This window comes from Alternaria conjuncta (genome assembly GCF_024043145.1).
Source record: "Alternaria conjuncta strain BMP 0040 chromosome Unknown scaffold_5, whole genome shotgun sequence".
Classification (NCBI taxonomy): domain Eukaryota; kingdom Fungi; phylum Ascomycota; class Dothideomycetes; order Pleosporales; family Pleosporaceae; genus Alternaria; species Alternaria conjuncta.
In genome coordinates, this window is record NW_026250094.1 from 1354283 (window position 1) to 1374551 (window position 20269).

The following is a 20269-nucleotide window of genomic DNA, read 5'->3' on the forward strand; positions in this document are numbered from 1 at the left end:
GATGAGCAAGGCTGTTCATACTCCAGAATGAGGTCATGTTCGACTTGACGTCATGTGCCGATCCCTAACGCTGACGTATGCAGGCAGCACTCGCGATTGGCCAGTCGTCGAGTAGAGAATATTGAAAGAAATGCCTGTCTCCTGCTGGCACTCTCTCAAAACATCGAGCAGCTGCTTGCACCAGACTCCACCGTTATTCCATTCCAAATCATTCAGGTTTTCGATCACGCAAAACGTAACGACGGGCGCCTTTCTTAAGAGCATCTTCAGAAGTCTCAGACTGGCATCCCAGGACGAGACTTCTCCGTTGAGAGCAGCGAAGTCGTCATCGTGATTCTCGAACTCCTCGTCGACTCTGCTAAATTGTGAAAGCTGACGGATGAAGCCGTATACCAGGCTGATCATTCCAACTTGCTCGACGTTCATACCGGGACGCAACTGATTCCTGGATGGTCGGCTGCAGGAGTACGAGATGATCGGAGTTTCCGCTTGCCATGCTGCAGCTATTGTCGCCATGACTGCTGCTCTACAGCTCGGGACGGCTACGCCTGGCTTAAACGGGCTTGATATCCACAGTGTTCGCGATTTCGTGTTATCTGTCATCCACAGACGAAGTTTGTGTATGATATCTTTCTCGGAAACCCAGAGGTTTGCTTTGCCTGAGAAGCCCGGTTGCTCTTTATCGATGATGAAAGCGTCCAGGTTATGTCGAGGATTATATATTGAACCACAAGCTGGAGGATCGACGACGAGATTTTGCGCAATCTCTGCTGGCTTGGAAAGAGTTGCGGAAGCTATCATGCTCTTAACTTGCTCTACGTTTGTCCATGTCGCTTGCAATATCCTCTCCATTCGTTGGCCAGCCAGCATGTCACGTACTTCGTAGTTACGTCGCTGCCGGTGCAGTTCATCTTCAAGAATCCTGACCCGGCCGTTGACCATAGCAACTATCGCGGTATTGGCGATTGCAACCTCTCGGTAAAGCTCTACAACATCGACCTCGAGGTCTTTCTTTGCATCCTCAAACTCTTTCATGAGATTCTCGTTGAAGCTGCGCATTAAACGGCCAAAGCTCGATTGCATATACCAGCTTATCGCGGCCCGATAAAAGTCGAACATTCGTGCATAGATGGCAGCGAGCTTTGTTCTGGCTCGAGCTGTCTTCACTATCGATAGCACATGTGAGCATGTCGAAACCTTCTCTGATATTTCTGCAATCGATGTGGACAATTTGAGCGAGATTTCGCTGTGGGATTGGGCGGCCTATTAGCGTCAGTCGCCGAACCTATGCCGTGCGTTCCTTGTAACGGGTTCTTACTTTCATCAGAATCGTTACACTGCCGACCAGAGGGGAAGTATAATTGTTTTGAGAAGGGAAGACCTTGAGAATGCTCTTGTGGTCGTCGAGCGTACTGCAAATCTTCTTGAAAGCAGCAAAAACCTTCCCTATGGTCAGCGATAGTAGAGCATCATAGTTTGTCCGAACATGAGGCGTACTGGACCATGTTTCTGCTTCCACTCCAACCCAAGGTTCTCAACTGAACTTTTGAGGTCATCAATTTCGTTCTCTGCTGATTTGTGAAGCACTTCGGCTACTTTGGCTTTTGCAGACTTCTTCGACGATCCTAATTTTGGCCAAGAAGACAACTTTGTATCCGTATCGAACCTTGCAATCATCTTCCCAAGTTCTTCTCTTGCGATGTTTACCACCTCAAAACTACTCTGGTAAGTTCCAAATGTTCGCAAAGGTGCGCGAAGGAGCGACTGACCTCTCATCATCCTGACTTGGGCACTCAAACAGCTGCTTTGACCGCTCTTCCTCCACATACTTGATGCTTTTCCCATCCTGAACCAGCCCTGACCCACGGGAAGTAGTCTCGGACCGTGTAAGCTCGTCCGTCCATCGTCGCTGGACGACGGCGTATCTCATCTTTGACTCGTCCATACACGCCAATCCATTCGCGGGGTCAATCGATTTGAGTATCAAGGGTGTAAGATTAAATGAGGCCACGCGGGCACCTGTCTGATTGGTCACTGAACCTATACTCACCTAAGCGAGCAGAGTATTACTGATCTGAATGTCTATCGATCGTCCAAGATGTCGAAGACAAGACGGTTTTTGTCGGAATTCATGTTGTATTCCAGCTAATCGTGGTTCTTAAAGCGGGGCATTCTACGGCAGGCTCGTATAGATTTGTGGCGCTTTTGCACAGCCGGCTGCGTTGTATGCCTTGTGACGCAACAATCTTCATGCACACCCACCATTCGCTGAACTCTATGCATGCCAAGTTTCCGGTCAAGTCGCTGCGCAGCCTCAACAGGCTTATCATGCTTATGCCACCGCTCGCCGTTGATAACACCCTCCATATCCCCGATTTGTTCTTGCGTCCCATCTGTTTTTCTAGCATCTGCATTTCTCACTTGCCTGTTTCTTGCCTTGCCGATCATCGATGTCCACCAGTACGCTCCTAGACCCCACTCTGGGAGTGGAGGGTCGCGAGGCTGAAAACACTTCGATTAGGACAGCCGAGCCAGCCACAGGGGAGACGAATGAGTCACAGCCGTTTTGCAACGCAATAGCTCCCCACGACAGTGAAAAGCTCCAAGAACTGAGTATGCCATGTTGAAACTAGCGTCGTTGTCGTAGCAGTATTTGACTGACAAGTAAGCAGATGAATCACCAAAGGATCATAAACTTCGCATCAGGAAACAGGGTGATGATCTCATTATAGCCCTATGTGAGATTGACGAAATCCATGGGCTTCAAAAATACAACCTCGACCCTCTTGGCTCAAAACCCTCCAGCACCAGCTCTCTAGAGTTTCGGGATCCCCGGGTCCTAACTTTGTCCCATTATCGGGGTGATTCTTTCGATGTTCCATGGGTATTATGTGAAAAATGGACTGTATGTGAATCATATACCGAAGCGGAAGGACCTAGCTGTTTCGCTGACATTGTTAGTGGATGAAAGAGATCATCAAGCTCACATACGGGTCTGACGAAGGCGCAAAGGAGAGCATAGATGAAGGCACATTCACGCTTCGGCAAACGGAAGGTAGATCGTTCTTCCTGCCCGAGCACTGGAACCTAAGCGTTAGGCCCTGGCAATGTGTGGAGATCAGACTGGACTCACAGGAAGAAGATACTGACTCAGACTCCGAATATGGTAGCTCGTACCCACCTGGTCGTTCTGGAGTACCTCTATCGCCCTCACCCACCACGGCTAAGCAGGAAACGGCCGATGCACAGAGTACAATGGAATCGGCAATGATGGCAGTGAAGTACCGGATTGACTTTCACTCCAAATCGCATTTCAGCGGAGACCCGGAAAACTTCCTGTACAGCAAAACTTGGGCCACACCTGTAGTGATTCAAAGTTCAAATCTCAATGGCGAGTCTGACCATGTTCTTGAGGAAATCCATCACATTGTCTTAGGAAAGTCGACAGGTGCCAGGAAGAAAGACGGTGGTAATGTTTCCGATTCAAGCCTTATTCTCGGTCCCGGCGATACTGTCCGACCAAAGAGGCTCCAAATCAGGTCGTCTCTTCTGCTCAACGCCTTACGATCCCTTGTCAAATACTCGTCGAATGATACTGAAACGCTAGTAGACGGTATATTTCCATTCCCATTCAAGGAGCTCTATCACCACCGGGAGGAATTACTTGACTATCAAAACGGTTCAAATAGCGCGCGAGCAAACCACACTTTGGAAGACAATGACAAATGCGACCGTCATATTAGCGTCTTACTCGACTACCTGGACAAAGAATCTACTGTACAGCTTCAGTCAGTCAAGAACCTGTGGGCCCAAAAAGTGCCTACTACGACGTTTGCGGGTTTCTGGCTGCTATTGAAGCCTGGATCTGACGTCTACATCACAGAATATGGACAACTGAATGCTTGTGTGTTGGAAATGGTATACGGTGGAATGGAATACAGTTCGCGGACGGTGAGAGCAAGTGACTACGAAATGCATGTGTGGTACCTTGTCTTTGACGGCAAGGTCATCAAGAGGAAGTCAAAGATCATAAGCGTACCTGTGTTTGACGGGGAACGCGAAATAATGTCCTTGCCTATCTTTCCGACGTATTTCCGGGACCAGCTGGATGGCGGTAATCTACGGCGTACGCTGATCGAGAGGGGAGAGAAGGTCTTTTGCTATGCGAAAGGGCCTACCTTTCTGGAATACTCAGGGTCAGGGTTGAAACAGGGCACAAAAAAGGTCCGTAACATACATTGCTGATCTAAGACGATGTCTGACTAGAGAGTCAAGTACCATCGGGCTCGAGTAGTCGTGGAACACCAGTCATTACCATGGACACTTAGCGAATTCTCCAGAGCAAGTGAATGGGCTCTTTCCACGATTGATGAGCCTCGTCCAATTCCCAGAAACACTTATGCCTCTTTGCCACCGCCATTATATCAAGGGGCAGGGCCGGTAGTCCCAGGATCGCGAGCCAGGGTTCCTCGTTGCGAGTGCTTCGAATGCAAGCTTGTCGATAGTACAAAGGGAGCCAGCATATCTCTCACTTTCAGCGACTACGATTCCCTTGACCCCAGTCAAGTAAAAGGATTATCCGAGCATCAGGCACTGTTGTGCATGTCACACATGTTCGGATTCATTCTCAAAGATCGGACGTACGGTATGTAGACCAGCTGCTTCTTCTAGCATTGGCGAGAGTTGACAGTCGTAGACATTCTCGATGTAAACAGTCTAAGGGAGCCCACTCTTGCAGAAAATGCAATCGACGAGCTCGTTATGCGCCCAGAGAGGAACAAAGATATGATCAAAGCCATCGTCAAAACATACACCGATAGCGATAGCCAAGCCGAACTCATGGGTGTCGACTTCATACGCGGAAAGGGCGAAGGTCAAATATTTCTCTTGCATGGACCACCAGGGACTGGAAAGACACTTACAGCTGGTACGGTTATCATTCGACTCTAGATATTTTCTAATGTTATCTAGAATCTGTCGCAGAATACACAAAACGACCGCTGCTTAGTATAACAGCAGCTGATCTAGGGCACGAACCTATCGAACTAGAGCAAAACCTTCTACGGTTTTTCAAGAATGCGGCAGCCTGGGATGCAATAGTGTTGTTAGATGAAGCAGACATCTATCTCGCGCAACGGTCTTCCGAGGATCTAAGACGTAACGGCATCGTTTCCAGTAAGAGCTAGCCAGGCCCAAGTATTATCAGCTCCTGTTGACAGTGATACAGTCTTCCTGCGTGCGCTCGATTACTTTGAAGGAATTATATTCTTCACAACGAATCGGGTTGGACACTTTGATGAAGCATTCATGTCACGAATACATGTGGCTATCAATTACGAGCCGTTAGACGATCAAGCTCGAGAACAGATCTGGGATTCCTTCTTCAGACGACTCAAAGAAAACCATAGGGATGGAGGACCGAGGATCGACTACGACTACGACGCTAAGCAATACGTACGAAAAAGCGAAGAGGTCAAAAGTCTCCACTGGAACGGGCGAGAGATACGGAACGGTGGGTACTAGCTTCGGGAAATGTTTGACAGCTTATACTGACCTTCATCAGCTTTCCAGACTGCTGTTGCTCTCGCAATCGCTGCCTCAAAAACAGCAAAGCAAAAGGGTCGCCCGGAGGCGGATTGCGTTCCCCAACTTACAGAAGCGCACTTGAGTCAAGTAGTGCAATTATCTGCAGCTTTCAAGGCGTACAACAAGGCAACGCACGAGGACATGACTGAAGCTGACCGAGCGTTCAAGCTCGGGAACCGGTACGATCAACCTGATCGCAACGAGTAGTAGAATAGTCAATTGGATGCGAGTTGGGCTTCAGAGGTCAGGAAAGTTGTTCCGGTGGTTTGCCGTTGTGCGACATCAGTTTCCATGTATGGAATAGTGCGACTATAGTTATACATTTCTTGCTCTTACAAATGTTTCCCTCGATAGATGTCTAGCGACATCTATTGCGACATCTATTGCGACATTAAAGGATTTACACGTGTTTTAGTCTGCATTTGCACAAAGCGTACCCAGGTATTGTAAGCTTCTCTTGCTCTTGCCAATCTTAGTCATTACGTTATAATGAACTAGAAGGTCTACGTTGTTATGTTGTCATGTCTAACGTACGTATATGGTGACCAGTTACAGTAAGTAAGCAGCTAACTGTTACTAAGACTCCGGAGATTAAAGATACCACTCTGGCCCGATGTCTATACTCCTACATTGGGCCAGCTCTTCTCGCGGGGTTGCATCTCTGTCCCCCGGTATGATCTTCTGCATGAACAACAGTTGAGCGCGCACTGCCCAGGTGCGTCGACGTGGTCTGGCAGCGAGTCGGCAGTCGATTGTGAGTTGGCGTCACTGCCTCGGTAGATGAGCGCGCAACTAAGAAGAAGAAGACGAAGGAGACGAAGAAAAAGAAGAGAGAAGGCGTCGCGTTGTCGTTCATGACGCCTCGCGTTTCGTTGAGTGGCATCGCGGCAAAGTGCGCACCGTGCGCGTCTACCCCACTATTACGTGTTTTGTTGTAAACAGCGTATAGAGGTATCTTAAATCTAAAAAAAAATTAAGTCTTAAATAAGTAATAGCTCTTTACTAAGTATTTTAAAAGTTATAATTAAAGTTTAATATATACTTTATAAGTATACGTAAAAGTGTACTAAGCCTTTTTAGCTTAGCTACTAATACTTTAGTAAGTAGCTTATTTTAAAAAAATTACTATATAAGTAATATAATTACTTTATTATTTTAAAATTTAAATAAAATAGTAATATAACTATAGCTTATTAGCTAAATAACTATTAAAATAAGTTATAAAGTAAATTATAAAGTAAAAATACTATATATTCTTATATATAAGTTAGTATATTTTTTTATATATTTACTACTATTTTTTATACTTATACTTTATTAGAACTTTTTATAACTTTTTACTTTTTAAAGCTATTACTATAAAATAAATACTTTTAATAATATTAATATTTTTATTTTATATAATCTTAAAAACTCTTACTTTTAAGTTTTATATTTAAGTATACTTTATTTATTAAGACTTACTTTTATTAGCTTAGTAAGCTTTTATAGTATTATTTTTATTTTTAACTAATTACTTACTTTTTTAAATTAAGTTTTTAACTTTTATATAAACTTAAGCTTTACTTAAGTTTAGTAATTTCTTAATAAAAAGACTTTTTTTAGCTTTTAAGAAATATATTTAAATATTAAAAATAGTAAAAAATAAGTATATATTAAGTCTTTTAATACTATTAATATTAATACTACTACTTTAAAGAAATACTTAAAAGTAGCTATACTAAGTATTAAAAATACTAAAATAGTAAAAACCTAAATTACTACTTTATAAAATATATAGTAAAAAATAAATATAAAAGTAAATTTTATATATAATAACTACTAAGCTTATATTTAAAGTAAAAAAAGTATTTTATAAATAAAAAAGATTTTATATTTTATATATAGTATTTAATATATAAATAAAAATACTAGTAGTAGTTATTATATAGTTTAATACTACTATAAAAGTTAAAAAAATAGTTATATAAGTTTAGTATAGTATTATAAATAGCTATTAAAAATAGTAATTATAGCTTTACTATTACTATTACTATTACTATTATAAAAATAAATAAGCTATATATTATAAATTTAGTATTATTAAGCTAGTTAAGATAAAAAAGAAGTAGTAAGCGTAATTATAGTAGCTATAGATAGAATAGAAAGTATAATTATAGTAAGTATAAGTTAAGTAGCTAAAACGTAATAAATAATCTAAATTAATTTAAGTTATATTTTAAAGTATAGTAGCTAAAAAGCTAAAGTAAAAAAAAAACTTAAAAAGTAAAAGCTAAAAGAGTAGTTTAGTTATAAAAAAGTAGTAGTAAAGAAGTATATATTCTTTATAAAAACTTTAAAGTAAAAAAAGTATTTTTAAATATTTATAAAAACTTCTAAATATTTAAAAGTATTAAATAAGATAATACTTTCTCTTATTCTAGAACTAGTTATAACTAGTAAGTACTTTTATATTATATATATATATATATATATATATATATAGCTAATAATAAGTAGTATTAAAAGTATATCTAAATAAAATTATAAATTAAGTAGACTTTAAGTTTCTAAATATAAAGATAGTAGTATATAAAAAGATAGCTAGTATTAGTAAAAAAAATAAAAAGAATAAAAAAGCTTTATTATTAAGGCTAGTACTAAAGCTTAAACTATTTATATATCTCTTTAAGAATATAAAGAATTAAGTAAGTATATAGTATATATATATATAGCTATATAGTATAGACTTATAAAAGATAAGTAATATAAATAATATAAAGAAAGCGTTTATAGTAAAGTAAAGTAAGCTACTAAAGTTATTAAGCTATAATATAGATAATAAAGTTAACTTAAAAGCTTATAAAACTAAGTTTATAAAAGCGCTTAAAGTATAAAATAGTCTAGAAATATACTTTTATATTACTTAAGTAGTGTTTATAAAGCGTATATAATATATTAGTTAAGTATTATATTAGAATAAGTAGTATTATAATATTACTAGTAATAGTATTTTTATAAGAGTAGCTAAATATAAAGCTATATTTAGTATATTAGTATATATATATAATATAATATAATACGTATAGTATATATAAGTAATTAGATATTATATAGTATATAAGATAGTATAATAGTTCTAGGCCTAGAGCTCTATTAGTTTAATATTAGGTTAACGCTTCTACTATATATATTTACCTCTAATAGCTTCTCTCTAAAGCTCTCTACTATAATAATATTATTATTTTATATACTTTTATTATTAATATATATAAGACTTTTATATATTATTATAGTTAACTATATACTTATCTAATAGCGCACTTAAAAGAGTAGCTTTATTAATTACTATAGACTTTATTAAGTATTTTAGTTCTCTATATCTTAAGGTCTATAAAAATACTATAGAGATTATTTACTACTATAATATATCTAAGACTCTAGAAGATATTACGTCTATATCTAAGTCTACTATTAACTTATACGCTATACTTTCTATTTTCTACTATTAGTATAATACTACTACTACTATAAACTACACTAAGGTTAGTTCTACTAAAGAACTCTAGAAGTTCTAGATATTAGAATAGTTCTTCTATACTATAGGTAGCGCCTTTTTATTTATAATAGTACTATTATAGCTATTATAGTTCTAGACTTACTTTTAGATAGTACTACTCTCTACTTTCTATACTTCTAGTAGTAGCCTTTTATAATTACTAAGTACCTAAGATCTTTACTAAGAATAGTATTATAATATATAAGTATCTAGTTACTTTATATTATATAGTAATAAGGCTCTACTAGATAATAACACTAATAGATTCTAGTTTATTAATATAGCTACTAGTAAATAGCTCTCTAACTTAGATAGTAATAGTAAGTTCTCTACTACTATTACTACTTACTAGAGTAAAAAGTCTATTATCTTTAGTAACTCTAAGGCTTCTACTAACTAAGATACTATCTACTATTCTTCTATAAGTGTATAGCGTTACCTATTATAAAAAACTATTATTAATAATAACTTAGATATAGAAAATACTTAGTATAGCTCTTAGTAGAAGCTAAGCTTTTATAATACTTTATCTACTACTAACGTCTTACTTACTACTACTATAAACTTACTTTCTAAGTATCTATACTTTAAGCGCTAGCTCTCTAAGTTCTTTATTATTCTTTAGAAAAATAATATTACTACTTTTAAGTTATAAGTAATAGATATAGATAAGAAAGCTTCTTAATAAAATAAAGTTTTTAAGCTTAATAATTTAAAAAGTATAAGTATTAATCTTAACTTATTATTAATTATTACTAATATAATAAAATAACTATACTTTATATAAGTAGATATTAGTAATAAATATATACGTATAGACTATCTTAGTAACTATTTTATAAAGTATATTATATAAATAAAAACTTTACTTTTTAAAGTCTAAGATACTTAGAATAAGTATAAAGGCTTTAAGAATAACTTTAATAAGTCTACTAAATATATTATATAGCTTTAAGACTAACTTTCTAAGTTTAACTATTATATTATCTAGCTAAGTAAATAACTTTATAACGTCTAGAGCTTTATATATATTAATTATTAAAACTTTTAGTAAGTTACTATAAGTTTTTATAAAATATCTATCTATAAAACTACTTATAAGAATAGATACTATAAAGAGTATATAGTATATCTTACTACTAAGTAGAACGCTTAGCGTACTACTTAAGTCTTAAATACTAGTATTACTAACTTCTAAGCTTATCTTAAGCTTACTAAGAATAGTGCTTATAAAAACTAAGTATTTTATTACTTATAGACTAGTACTACTTTACTAGATAACTTAGATACCTCTAATAGTAATAAGTTAGACGCTTATTACCTAGCACGCCTATTAAGCTATTATAAGTACTATTACTATAGTATTTTTTCTACTTTAAAAATAGAAGCTAAGAATAGTTATAACTATTACTTACTCTATTCTAAGAAGTATAAACTTAATATCTTTTTTAGTAAAGGTACTACTAAGACTAACTATATTAAGTAGAAAATAGATATTACTAACTAGTTTAATTACTATAAATATAAGTTTACTTCTAAAACTAAAAAAATAAACTATCTATATTAAAAGACTAAAGGCGTAGTGTTTAGAAATATCTAATAAAGCTTTATTATTCTAGACTAGAAATTTACCTACTCTAATAAGATCTAAATTATTCTTAACTTAGTATACTATACTTTTAATAGTAATATTACTACTTTATACTAGTATAAGAGTAATAAGTTATATATAAAGACTAGTAAGACTATAAGTAAATATATTATCTACTTTAATATTAGTATAGCTTTACTTAGATAGACTAATTTAGTTAAAATCTAGTTTATATATAACTATCTTTCTATCTAGTAGCGTAATATAACTACTATAAAAGTTATTAATAATAAGCTTACCTTTATAAAGTTCTACTAGATACTTTACCTTTTTAAATAAGCTACTTCTTAGTATTTCTTAAACTATAATAGTAATAATAAAAGTAGTAAAGAAGATAATAATAATAGTAGTAGTAGTAGTAGTAAGAAAGTATTTACTACTACTACTACTACTAGTAACTAAAAAGATAATACTAGTTCTAGCTTCTAAAGATACTCTAATATATAGATTAAAGTTCTTAAGTATATAAACTATTATTTTAACTACTTTAAAAAGAACTATAGCTATAAGTTCTAAAGTAGCTATTATTCTAGTTAGCTTATATTACTATTTAATACTTATTATAAAGTCTAAGATACACTAGAGAAGGCTATTACTAATAGTAGAGTTCTAGTTAGTAAAGCTATTTATTCTAAGGTTTAGAGCGTAGCTATTAGAGTTAATACTATTAATAACTTTACTAACTATTTAGAAAACTAGAAGTCTTTAGTAATAGTTATTTTTAGAGATCTCTCTAGTCTAAAAAGCTAATAGCACTAGTATTAGTACTAGTATCTACCTCTAATATTCTTATATATTTACTTCTATTACTTATATCTAAGAACTATAATAATAATAAAAAGCTTTCTTTATATCTTATTACTTTTTCTTTTTCTATAGAAGTTAGTAGTAATAGTAATAATAATTCTAACTCTACTTTTTAAGTAATTACTAATTATATTAAGTCTTTTAAATAGATAATAATAGAGTTATTATTAAAGTTAGAGAGTAGTTATAATTAACTAATTATAGACACGTAATTACTTAGCTCTTAGGTATAAAGCTAGAGATTTTATTCTAACTTTCTTTTATAGTAGGTTAATTATAATATACTTAATTATCTTTAATTATTAATTATCTCTAGCTTTAATAGTTATAAGCCTAGCTACTTAATTATAGAACTAATTTCTACTACGCATTAAAGCTTACTAGAAAATAAGATTAGTTAATCTTATTTCTACTCTACTTTCTCTAAATGTCTTTTAATTAGAACTTCTTCTACGTAATTACTTAATTACTACTTACCTCTCTATATCTCTATATTAATTCTACGCTCTAACTTTATAAATATAAGTAATTATAATATAGCTATTATAGCTATAGGTATACTTCTTAAGAAGTAATCTAACTAGAATACCTAGTTTACGCTTTTTAAGTAACACTATAATAAGAAGAGTATCTAGAAAAAGATTAATTCTAATCTTCTAGATATTAAATATATAGATACTTAGAAGCCTAAGTTTTCTAACTTTCTAGTTCTAGAGCCTATAGCTCTAGCTTCTCTCTTTATAGAGCTAACTAAGAATTAAAAGAATAAGTATAATAAAGCTATCTATAAGTATAATACTTTTTTATAAGATTATAATTATAAGACTAAGAATAGTACTATACTTATAGCCTACTAAAACTATAAGTCTAAGTAGTAGTTAAGAAAGAGTAAAAAGATTAATAATATTAAGACCTAGATTATATACACTATTATACCTAATTACCTATTACTTATAACTATAAGTAATAATAGAAGAATAGTTTAGTTTTTTATAAAAACTCTTAAGACTATACTTACTTCTACTAATTAGACTATATAGTATATAGTTTATATAAAGTATTACACTTATCTTAAAAAGATCTAAAGAGATACTACTAAGAAGTAGTTTACTAACTAGTTAATACTCTACTAGAAAGTAAAGATTTTTAAGCTTTTAAAAGTTAAAGAACTTTTTATAATTACTAACTTTCTTACTATAGTTAAGAAGTTTAACTCTAAGTAAGTCTACTAGTAGTAATATAATTAATTATTTACTATAGCCTTTAGAAAAGATACGTTAAGTTTTAATAATCTTAGTAAGGTATTTAGCGTTATTCTTTAGAAGATATTAATTACTACTAGAAAGAGAAAAGCTAATATAATCTTTAACGCTATTATAGGTTAACTTTCTACTTCTACTAAGTTAAGTAAGAAGTAGTTAAGCTTACTACCTAAGCTTTGCCTTTATAAACCTAATATAAAGTATAAGTAAAAGCCTATCTTATATTACTAATTATAGACTATAATTACTAGATTTAGACTACTAAGCGTTCTACTAATAGAACTCTTAGCTTAAGATAAGTAAAAAATCTAAAAGCACTATTATAAAGAGAAGTAAAGCAGTCTATATAAAAAAGTTAAGTAATTTAGCTAGAAAATAAGCACTCTAGCTTCTAAGTATCTAAGTAATATAGTCTTAATAATTATTTACTCTAAGAAGCTAATTACTAAGTTTAAGTCTTTTATCTTTAGTATAGGCTTTAAGCCTTACGCTCTTTTAGCTAGTATAATTCTTAATAGTAGAGCTATAGTCTACTTAGTTAATAATAAAGCTTTAATTAAGCTTAATTTCTTTATTAAAACTAATAGAGAAATAGTTAAGATAGGTAGCTAGATTCTTCTAGTAATTAGTATTAGTAATTATATACTTTATCTTATTCTTAGTATCTCTAAAGAATCTAGAAAAGCTAATCTTATACTTACTAGCGTTAAGATTATCTCTAGTTTCTATACTAATATTATCTTAGAGAAGCTTTTTAGAAATAGTAGTATATAGTATATAGGCTATAATTATATAATTAGAATAGGCACGCTAAAGGTATCTGTTATTTTTATAACTTTTAAGTATAGATTTAACTTTTTATTTATTAAATATAACTCTTCTATCTATTCTTCTAATTCTATTATTATAAATACTATTATCTACTTATAAGTTCTATAATTATACACTAGTAACGCTAATCTTTAGCACTAAAGATCTAGCTATTTAGATAAGTAAGCTCTTAAGGCTTTTATAAAAGCTATCTAGAATATAGAGATTATAAGTATATAATATAGTAAGTATAATAACTACGCTACTACTTATATATCTTAAAGAATCTCTTATTAGCTTTATAAGCTATTACTACGTCTTTTCTTTAGAGTATTATAAAATCTATTTAACTTCTCTATAAGCTACACGCTTAATAAATAGGCTTTAATTATTAAGAAAGATTATTTAGATAAGCTATATAATTATAACCTAAAGAATAAAACGCTAGACTCTATAATAGAAGTTATTATAAGCTTTATAGCTATAGTTAAGCGCCGCTATTAGTAGAAGATTATAGAAATCTATTAAGATAATAATACTATAATATTACCTTAGAGAGAGTACTTAAGATATAAGAAATAGGCTAAAGAAAAGAGAATTATAATTATAACGCCTTTACTATATACTTATAAGCCTAATAGCTTAGTAGAGAGAGCTAGCTAAAAGCTTATTACTAAGTTAATTAAGATATATATAAGTGCTAATCTTCTAGCTAAGCTCTAGCTAGTAATTATAAATATAGTAGCTTAACTCTATAGAATAAGTCTATTATAGCTTTATAGCTATTAATCTCTAGATTAGATATTATATAAATAGTTTAGAAAGTATTTCTAATATTATTAGCTACCTAAAATTAGATACTAGACTACTAATCTTTACCTAGATTAGAGTAGAATTTATACTTATAGCTATTAAGCGTATCTACTTAATAGTAATTACGTAGCTAGAAAGTACTATTAGAACTTTAAAGTTAAGTCTTATAGCTATATAAGATATCTTATTAGCTATTAAGCTTTTAATATATATTATATATAAGTACTAGTAATTAATTAAGTAATTATAACTTATAATATTACCTTTAATAAGTAGAAGTTCTATTAAAGTAAGCGTAAAGAGAAGCTAACTAGAGATTAAGCACTTAAGTAGATTAAAATACTTAATAATAGTAAGCTTATTAATTCTATAGAGAAGTTTAATATTCTTTCTATTAATTAAATAGCAAGTATAGTAGAGCTACTAACTACTAAGTAAGATTTTAGAGGTAACGTAGACTATAATTAAAGTAATAAAGTTAGTCTATCTATTAAATATAATTAAAGCTCTATTAATTTAATAGAGATAGAATATAAGGCTAGTATTCTATTAGAAATTTCTAATAATTAGTAGCTTTCTACTAGGCTTACTACTTTAGAATCTACGCCTAAGTGTAAGATTTTAGAGATAGGTAATTAAAGTAATTATAAAGTTTTTAATAGTTAAAGAGTAGTATATACGCCTAAGAGAGCTAATCTATTAGAGCTTAGAAGTAGAAAGCTTTCTATATATAGATTAGAAGATCTAACTCTATCTATTAAGTTTATTATAATAGACTCTAGTTCTATAGAAATAGATAAAAAACTAGCTTAACTAGAGTAAGCGCTAAAAAGACTAAGAGATAGGCTATCTAAATTAGTAGCTTCTTCTTAATAATTAACATAGCTATAAAATTAGCTAATAGCTAAATTCTCTAGAATATACTATAGTAGAAAAGTTATAAGTAAAAAGTCTAAGTACTCTTTTCTTATAAATATCTATTAACTATTAAAACACTTTAAGAGTAAAAGTAAGTAGCTTTCTTAGCCTAGTAATTAACTAGAGAGTAATAGTATAGATAGTGTAAATATAGTAATTATAGGCTTAGTTAATAAGTAAGCCTAAATTAACTTTTATAAAACTTATCTTTCTAGTCTTTAAGAAGACTAGAATAATTAAGCTAGCTATAAGACTATAAACTCTATTATTATAGCTACTACGCTTAGTAAGTATAAGCTAAAGACTACTTATTAATACTATAATAATCTCTAAGAGCTGCTTAGGTTATAGAAATAACTAATTTAGTACCTAATATATATACTCTTTAAAGATGCCTCTAAAAGAAAGATTAATTAACTAAGAAAGAAAAGAACCTAAATAGAAATCTATAGATTAAAAGTCTAAAATTAGCTACTTCTATTAAAATAAGTATAGACTTATAAGTATAATTAGAATAGCTATTTTCTTAAATATAAAGCTTAAATTATAGTTTATAGTAATCTCTAGAAGAAGAACTTAATTAACACTACTTATATAGTAATACTTACTATAAAGTTCTTCTACGCTATAATAGTAATTACTACCTAGAGTAATCTAGAGATTAAATAGTTTAATATTATAGAAGCGTTTCTTAATATAAAGATTATAGTAGAGAACTTAGTAATTTATAAAATACTAGATAGCTTTAAAAAGCTAGAATTATATATATAGCTTAACTATGCACTCTATAGATTATAAAACTTTTTACTATTATAGTATAAGAAGTTTTTAGAAATACTAAGAGCTATTAGTATAATAGCTTCTTAAGAAAAGCCTTATCTTTTCTTTAATTAAAAACGTAGAATTCTTATTCTCTTCTATATTAATAATATTCTATTACTTTATTATAAAGATATAAAGTAATAAGTAATAGCTATATAAGCTAAGATCTCTAGTAAGTATAAGATCTAAGATTAGAGAGATATAAAGTAGTTTCTTAGTATTTATATAATTAGAGACTAATATCTAAAGATAATTATACTTATTTATAATACGTATATAGATAAGATACTTAAGAAGTTTAAGCTTAGAGATAAATCTTTCTTTCTAACGCCTCTGCTATTAGAGAAACTAATTAAGAATACTAGAGAAGTAACTAAGTCTAAAATTAAGAAATACTAGAAAATAGTTAGCTCTATACTTTATATAGTAATTATACTCTAACTAGATATAGTGTATACTATCTTAAAGCTCTTATACTTTTTTATAAACTTAAGTAATAAGTATAAGAAGGCTATAGAGTAAGTAATTATATATCTTTACTATACCTACTTTAATATAATCTAGTATAGTAACTATAATAGGCCTAATTTAATAATTACTAGAGACGTATTCTTTACTAATAACCTAGAGATCTACTAATTATTTTATAGATATATTACTATATTATATAAAGACGTAATCTTTTAGAAAGCTATAAGGTAAAGTATAGTTACTACTTCTACTATAGAAGTAGAGCTACTTACTTTTAAGTATACTACTAAGAAAGCTATAGCTTTTAGGCACTTTCTTAAGAAGCTAGCGCTTAATCTTAAAGAACTCTAGATAGTCTAGTATAATAATTAGTAAATAATTAGGCTAGTTATTAGAAAGAATAAGTATATTAATACTTAGCTTAGGTATATTAATATCTAGAATATATAGCTATAGTAGAAATATACTAAAAAATTATTTAAGGTTAAGTATTTAGAAACTATAATTATGCCTATAGATAGATTAACTAAATTACTTACTTAATAATAGTTTAAGAAGTTTAAATAGCTACTTAACTTATAAGATTTATAATATTTAATTCTTAAGAAGTAGATAGAGTAGAGAGATTTTTATTTAGACTACTACTATAAAGATTAATTATATCTAAGCTAGATCTTAGTTACTCTAACTAGCGCCTAGTTATAAAAAAGTAATTACTAATAATTAACGTAAGTATAAAGTAGATAAATTACTAAACTTTTCTACTAGACTAACTTATATAGCTACTAACTTACTAACTACTATAGCGCTAATTCTTCTAATTATAACTTTTATAGTTATTTTTATTAAAAGCTAGCTTACTATTCTAGCTATCTTTAAAGTTTTTAACCTAAGCTTATAGATAAGTAGTCTTAGTAGCTTAAGTCTATATATAAATCTTAAGCTATATCTAATTATACTTAGTACGTAGCAGCGCTTTTATATACTTAGCCTTAGCTAGCTAACACTAAGTATAGTAATAGAATCTATTACTTATAATACTAGATATAGAGCTATTAGACCTATAACTACGTAGCTAAGAATTATAATACTAAGAATAATTATTATATAGCTAAGACTAATAATTACGCTACTAAGACTAGTAGTTACGCTACTAAAACTAATAATAACTATACTAATTCTACTACTAATTCTATAGTAGCTAATTTCTAAATTAAGAAGCCTATAGCTAGAAAGTTAGTAGTAGTAGCTACTAGAATAAGCTTTAATAATAGTATTCTAAGTGCTATAGTATTAGATTAAAGGCTATAGATAGATAACTCTAAGTAGAAAGTATAGATAGAGCTATTTAGCTACTACTTATATTAATTTCTTTTATTCTTTTACTTAGTATTATAAACTTACTATAAGTACTACGTTAATTAAAGTCTTAAGAAGTTATAGACAGAGTACTCTTTAAGCTCTTTTTACCTAAAAACTTAAAAGTTCTACCTAATAATTTAGCTAGTATCTTAGAACTACTCTTAGCTTCTTTTTTTTACTTCTTATAAGTATAAAGATCTTAGTAGAGCTACTTATAATGCTTAATAGTATTCTTAGTACTCTAGCGCTATTATTAAGTTAGTAAAAGATTAAAAGAACTAAAGAGAAAAGAATTATAAACTTACTTTAGTACTATAGTAATCTACTAAGCTTATAAAGTAATTATATAAATTTTAATTAGTAGTATAGTAGTTATAAAAGTTATAGAATAAATAATATATAACCTAATAGAGTTACTTAAAATAGTTAGCTTTCTAAATATTATTAAGAAGCTACTAATAGATATAATACTTATACTTAGAAAGTTAAGAAGTATTATAGTTAAGTAATACTTTAACTTACTTATATAGATAACTAGTATACACTAGATATAGATAATCTAGAAGAGTTTTAGATATAAAAGCTTTAGTCTTAGACTTCTTATAAAAGTAACTATAACTATAACTATTACTTAGAGACGCTTACTTCTCTTAATCTTAAGCGCCTTAGTTTTTAATATAGTTAAATTACTAAAGACCTAAATTTTAAGTCTAGAAAGTATTATTAGTAATAAAAATACTACTTTTAGAAATAGGCTTAATAGTCTCTTAGATATTCTTATTATTAAAATTATTAAACTAAAAGCTCTTATAATCTAAGTAGGTACGCTTAGTATATAACTCTAATTACTTATAACTCTTATAGAGATTATTATTACTAAAACTACTAGTTACTTTAAAGCTCTAATCTAGTTAATTATTAGAATTTATAAAGCTCTAAGATAGTTAAGTATTAGAAGTCTAATTACCTTATATAAAGCTACTAGAGAATAAACTATTAGCTACTATTATTCTAGAAAAAGAAAATAGAATTTAAGTAGTAGCGTCTTTAAGTTAAGCGTAGTAAAAAGGTTAAGCGCTTAACTATAGAGCGCTATTAAGTAGAGCGCTATTACGCTAGGCGCTATTACGCTAAGTACTAGCTTACGTATTATAATTACTACTACTAAAGGTATTATAATTAGAGTATAGAATACTATTATAGTAGAAGCTAGAGCGCTAATACTTATAGCTAGAGTTAGAGTTAGAAGTTAGATTATTAAACTAAATTATAATAGTTAGCTATTAATTTAAGTATAAGAGTAAGAACTTACTATAGTAATAGAAAGAATAGAAAAGTAAGTAGAGTAGTATATTAAGTAGAGTAGAGAATTAAGCGTAAAACTTAAAAGCGCTAAGGCTTAAGAGCTAAGAATCTTAAGTAGATAAGTTAATTAGATAGGTAGCTTATTAGCTTAAGTATCTTAATAATATAGAAGTAGATAATTATAGTAGAGAAGAGAAGAATTAGAGAACTTATTATTATAAAGTTTCTAATTCTAGCCTAAGCGTATACTTATATAAAAAGCTAGCGTAGCTTATTAAGCTATTAATTACGCTATAAACCTTACCTAGAAGAGGTTAGAAGCCTAGATCTTACTATTAGAATTATCTCTTACTAGTTAGATACCTAGATTTCTATAGCTATTAGCTATATTCTAGACTATTATAAAGTAATTTCTAAACTAATAAAGTTAATTTCTAGACTATTAGGCCTTATTTAAATAAGTAAGAGCTTACTACTATTAGTATTAAGTATAATTAAATACTTAGTTAGGCTATAACCTACTACTACGCTCTAGATTCTTAAGCCTAGACTCTACTAGAGTATACTAATTATAGTAGATTTAATAGAATTAGTTTTAGTAGAGTAGATTAATACTTTTACTACTTTAGAGAGTATATTAAAGTTAGAGAGTAGTTATAATTAACTAATTATAGATATATAATTACTTAGCTCTTAGGTATAAAGCTAGAGATTTTATTCTAACTTTCTTTTGTAGTAGGTTAATTATAATATACTTAATTATCTCTAATTATTAATTATCTCTAGCTCTAATAGTTATATATTACTATTTTATCTATTACTACTACTACTATATATAGTAATATATATTAGCCTTTTATAAGCTAGTAACTAGTCTTTAAAGAAATTATATTATAATTAAACTACTTTTTCTTTTAATATACT

The 20269-nt window shown here is 30.4% G+C and overlaps 2 protein-coding genes across 2 annotated transcripts; one reads left to right on the plus strand and one right to left on the minus strand.

Annotated features, from left to right (window-relative positions):
• Positions 1-33: 33 nt before the first annotated feature.
• Positions 34-1505, minus strand: J4E85_004099 (uncharacterized protein; the record flags this gene model as incomplete). The annotated part of the gene is made up of 2 exons (XM_051468361.1): positions 34-1147; positions 1498-1505. 2 exons carry the CDS (start codon positions 1503-1505, stop codon positions 34-36), a joined length of 1122 nt encoding a protein of 373 aa, XP_051327953.1.
• A 3106-nt stretch (positions 1506-4611) lies between these two features.
• Positions 4612-5793, plus strand: J4E85_004100 (uncharacterized protein; the record flags this gene model as incomplete). The annotated part of the gene is made up of 5 exons (XM_051468362.1): positions 4612-4645; positions 4697-4927; positions 4972-5175; positions 5228-5512; positions 5564-5793. The coding sequence occupies 5 exons, from the start codon at positions 4612-4614 to the stop codon at positions 5791-5793; spliced, it is 984 nt and encodes a 327-aa protein (XP_051327954.1).
• Positions 5794-20269: the final 14476 nt, after the last annotated feature.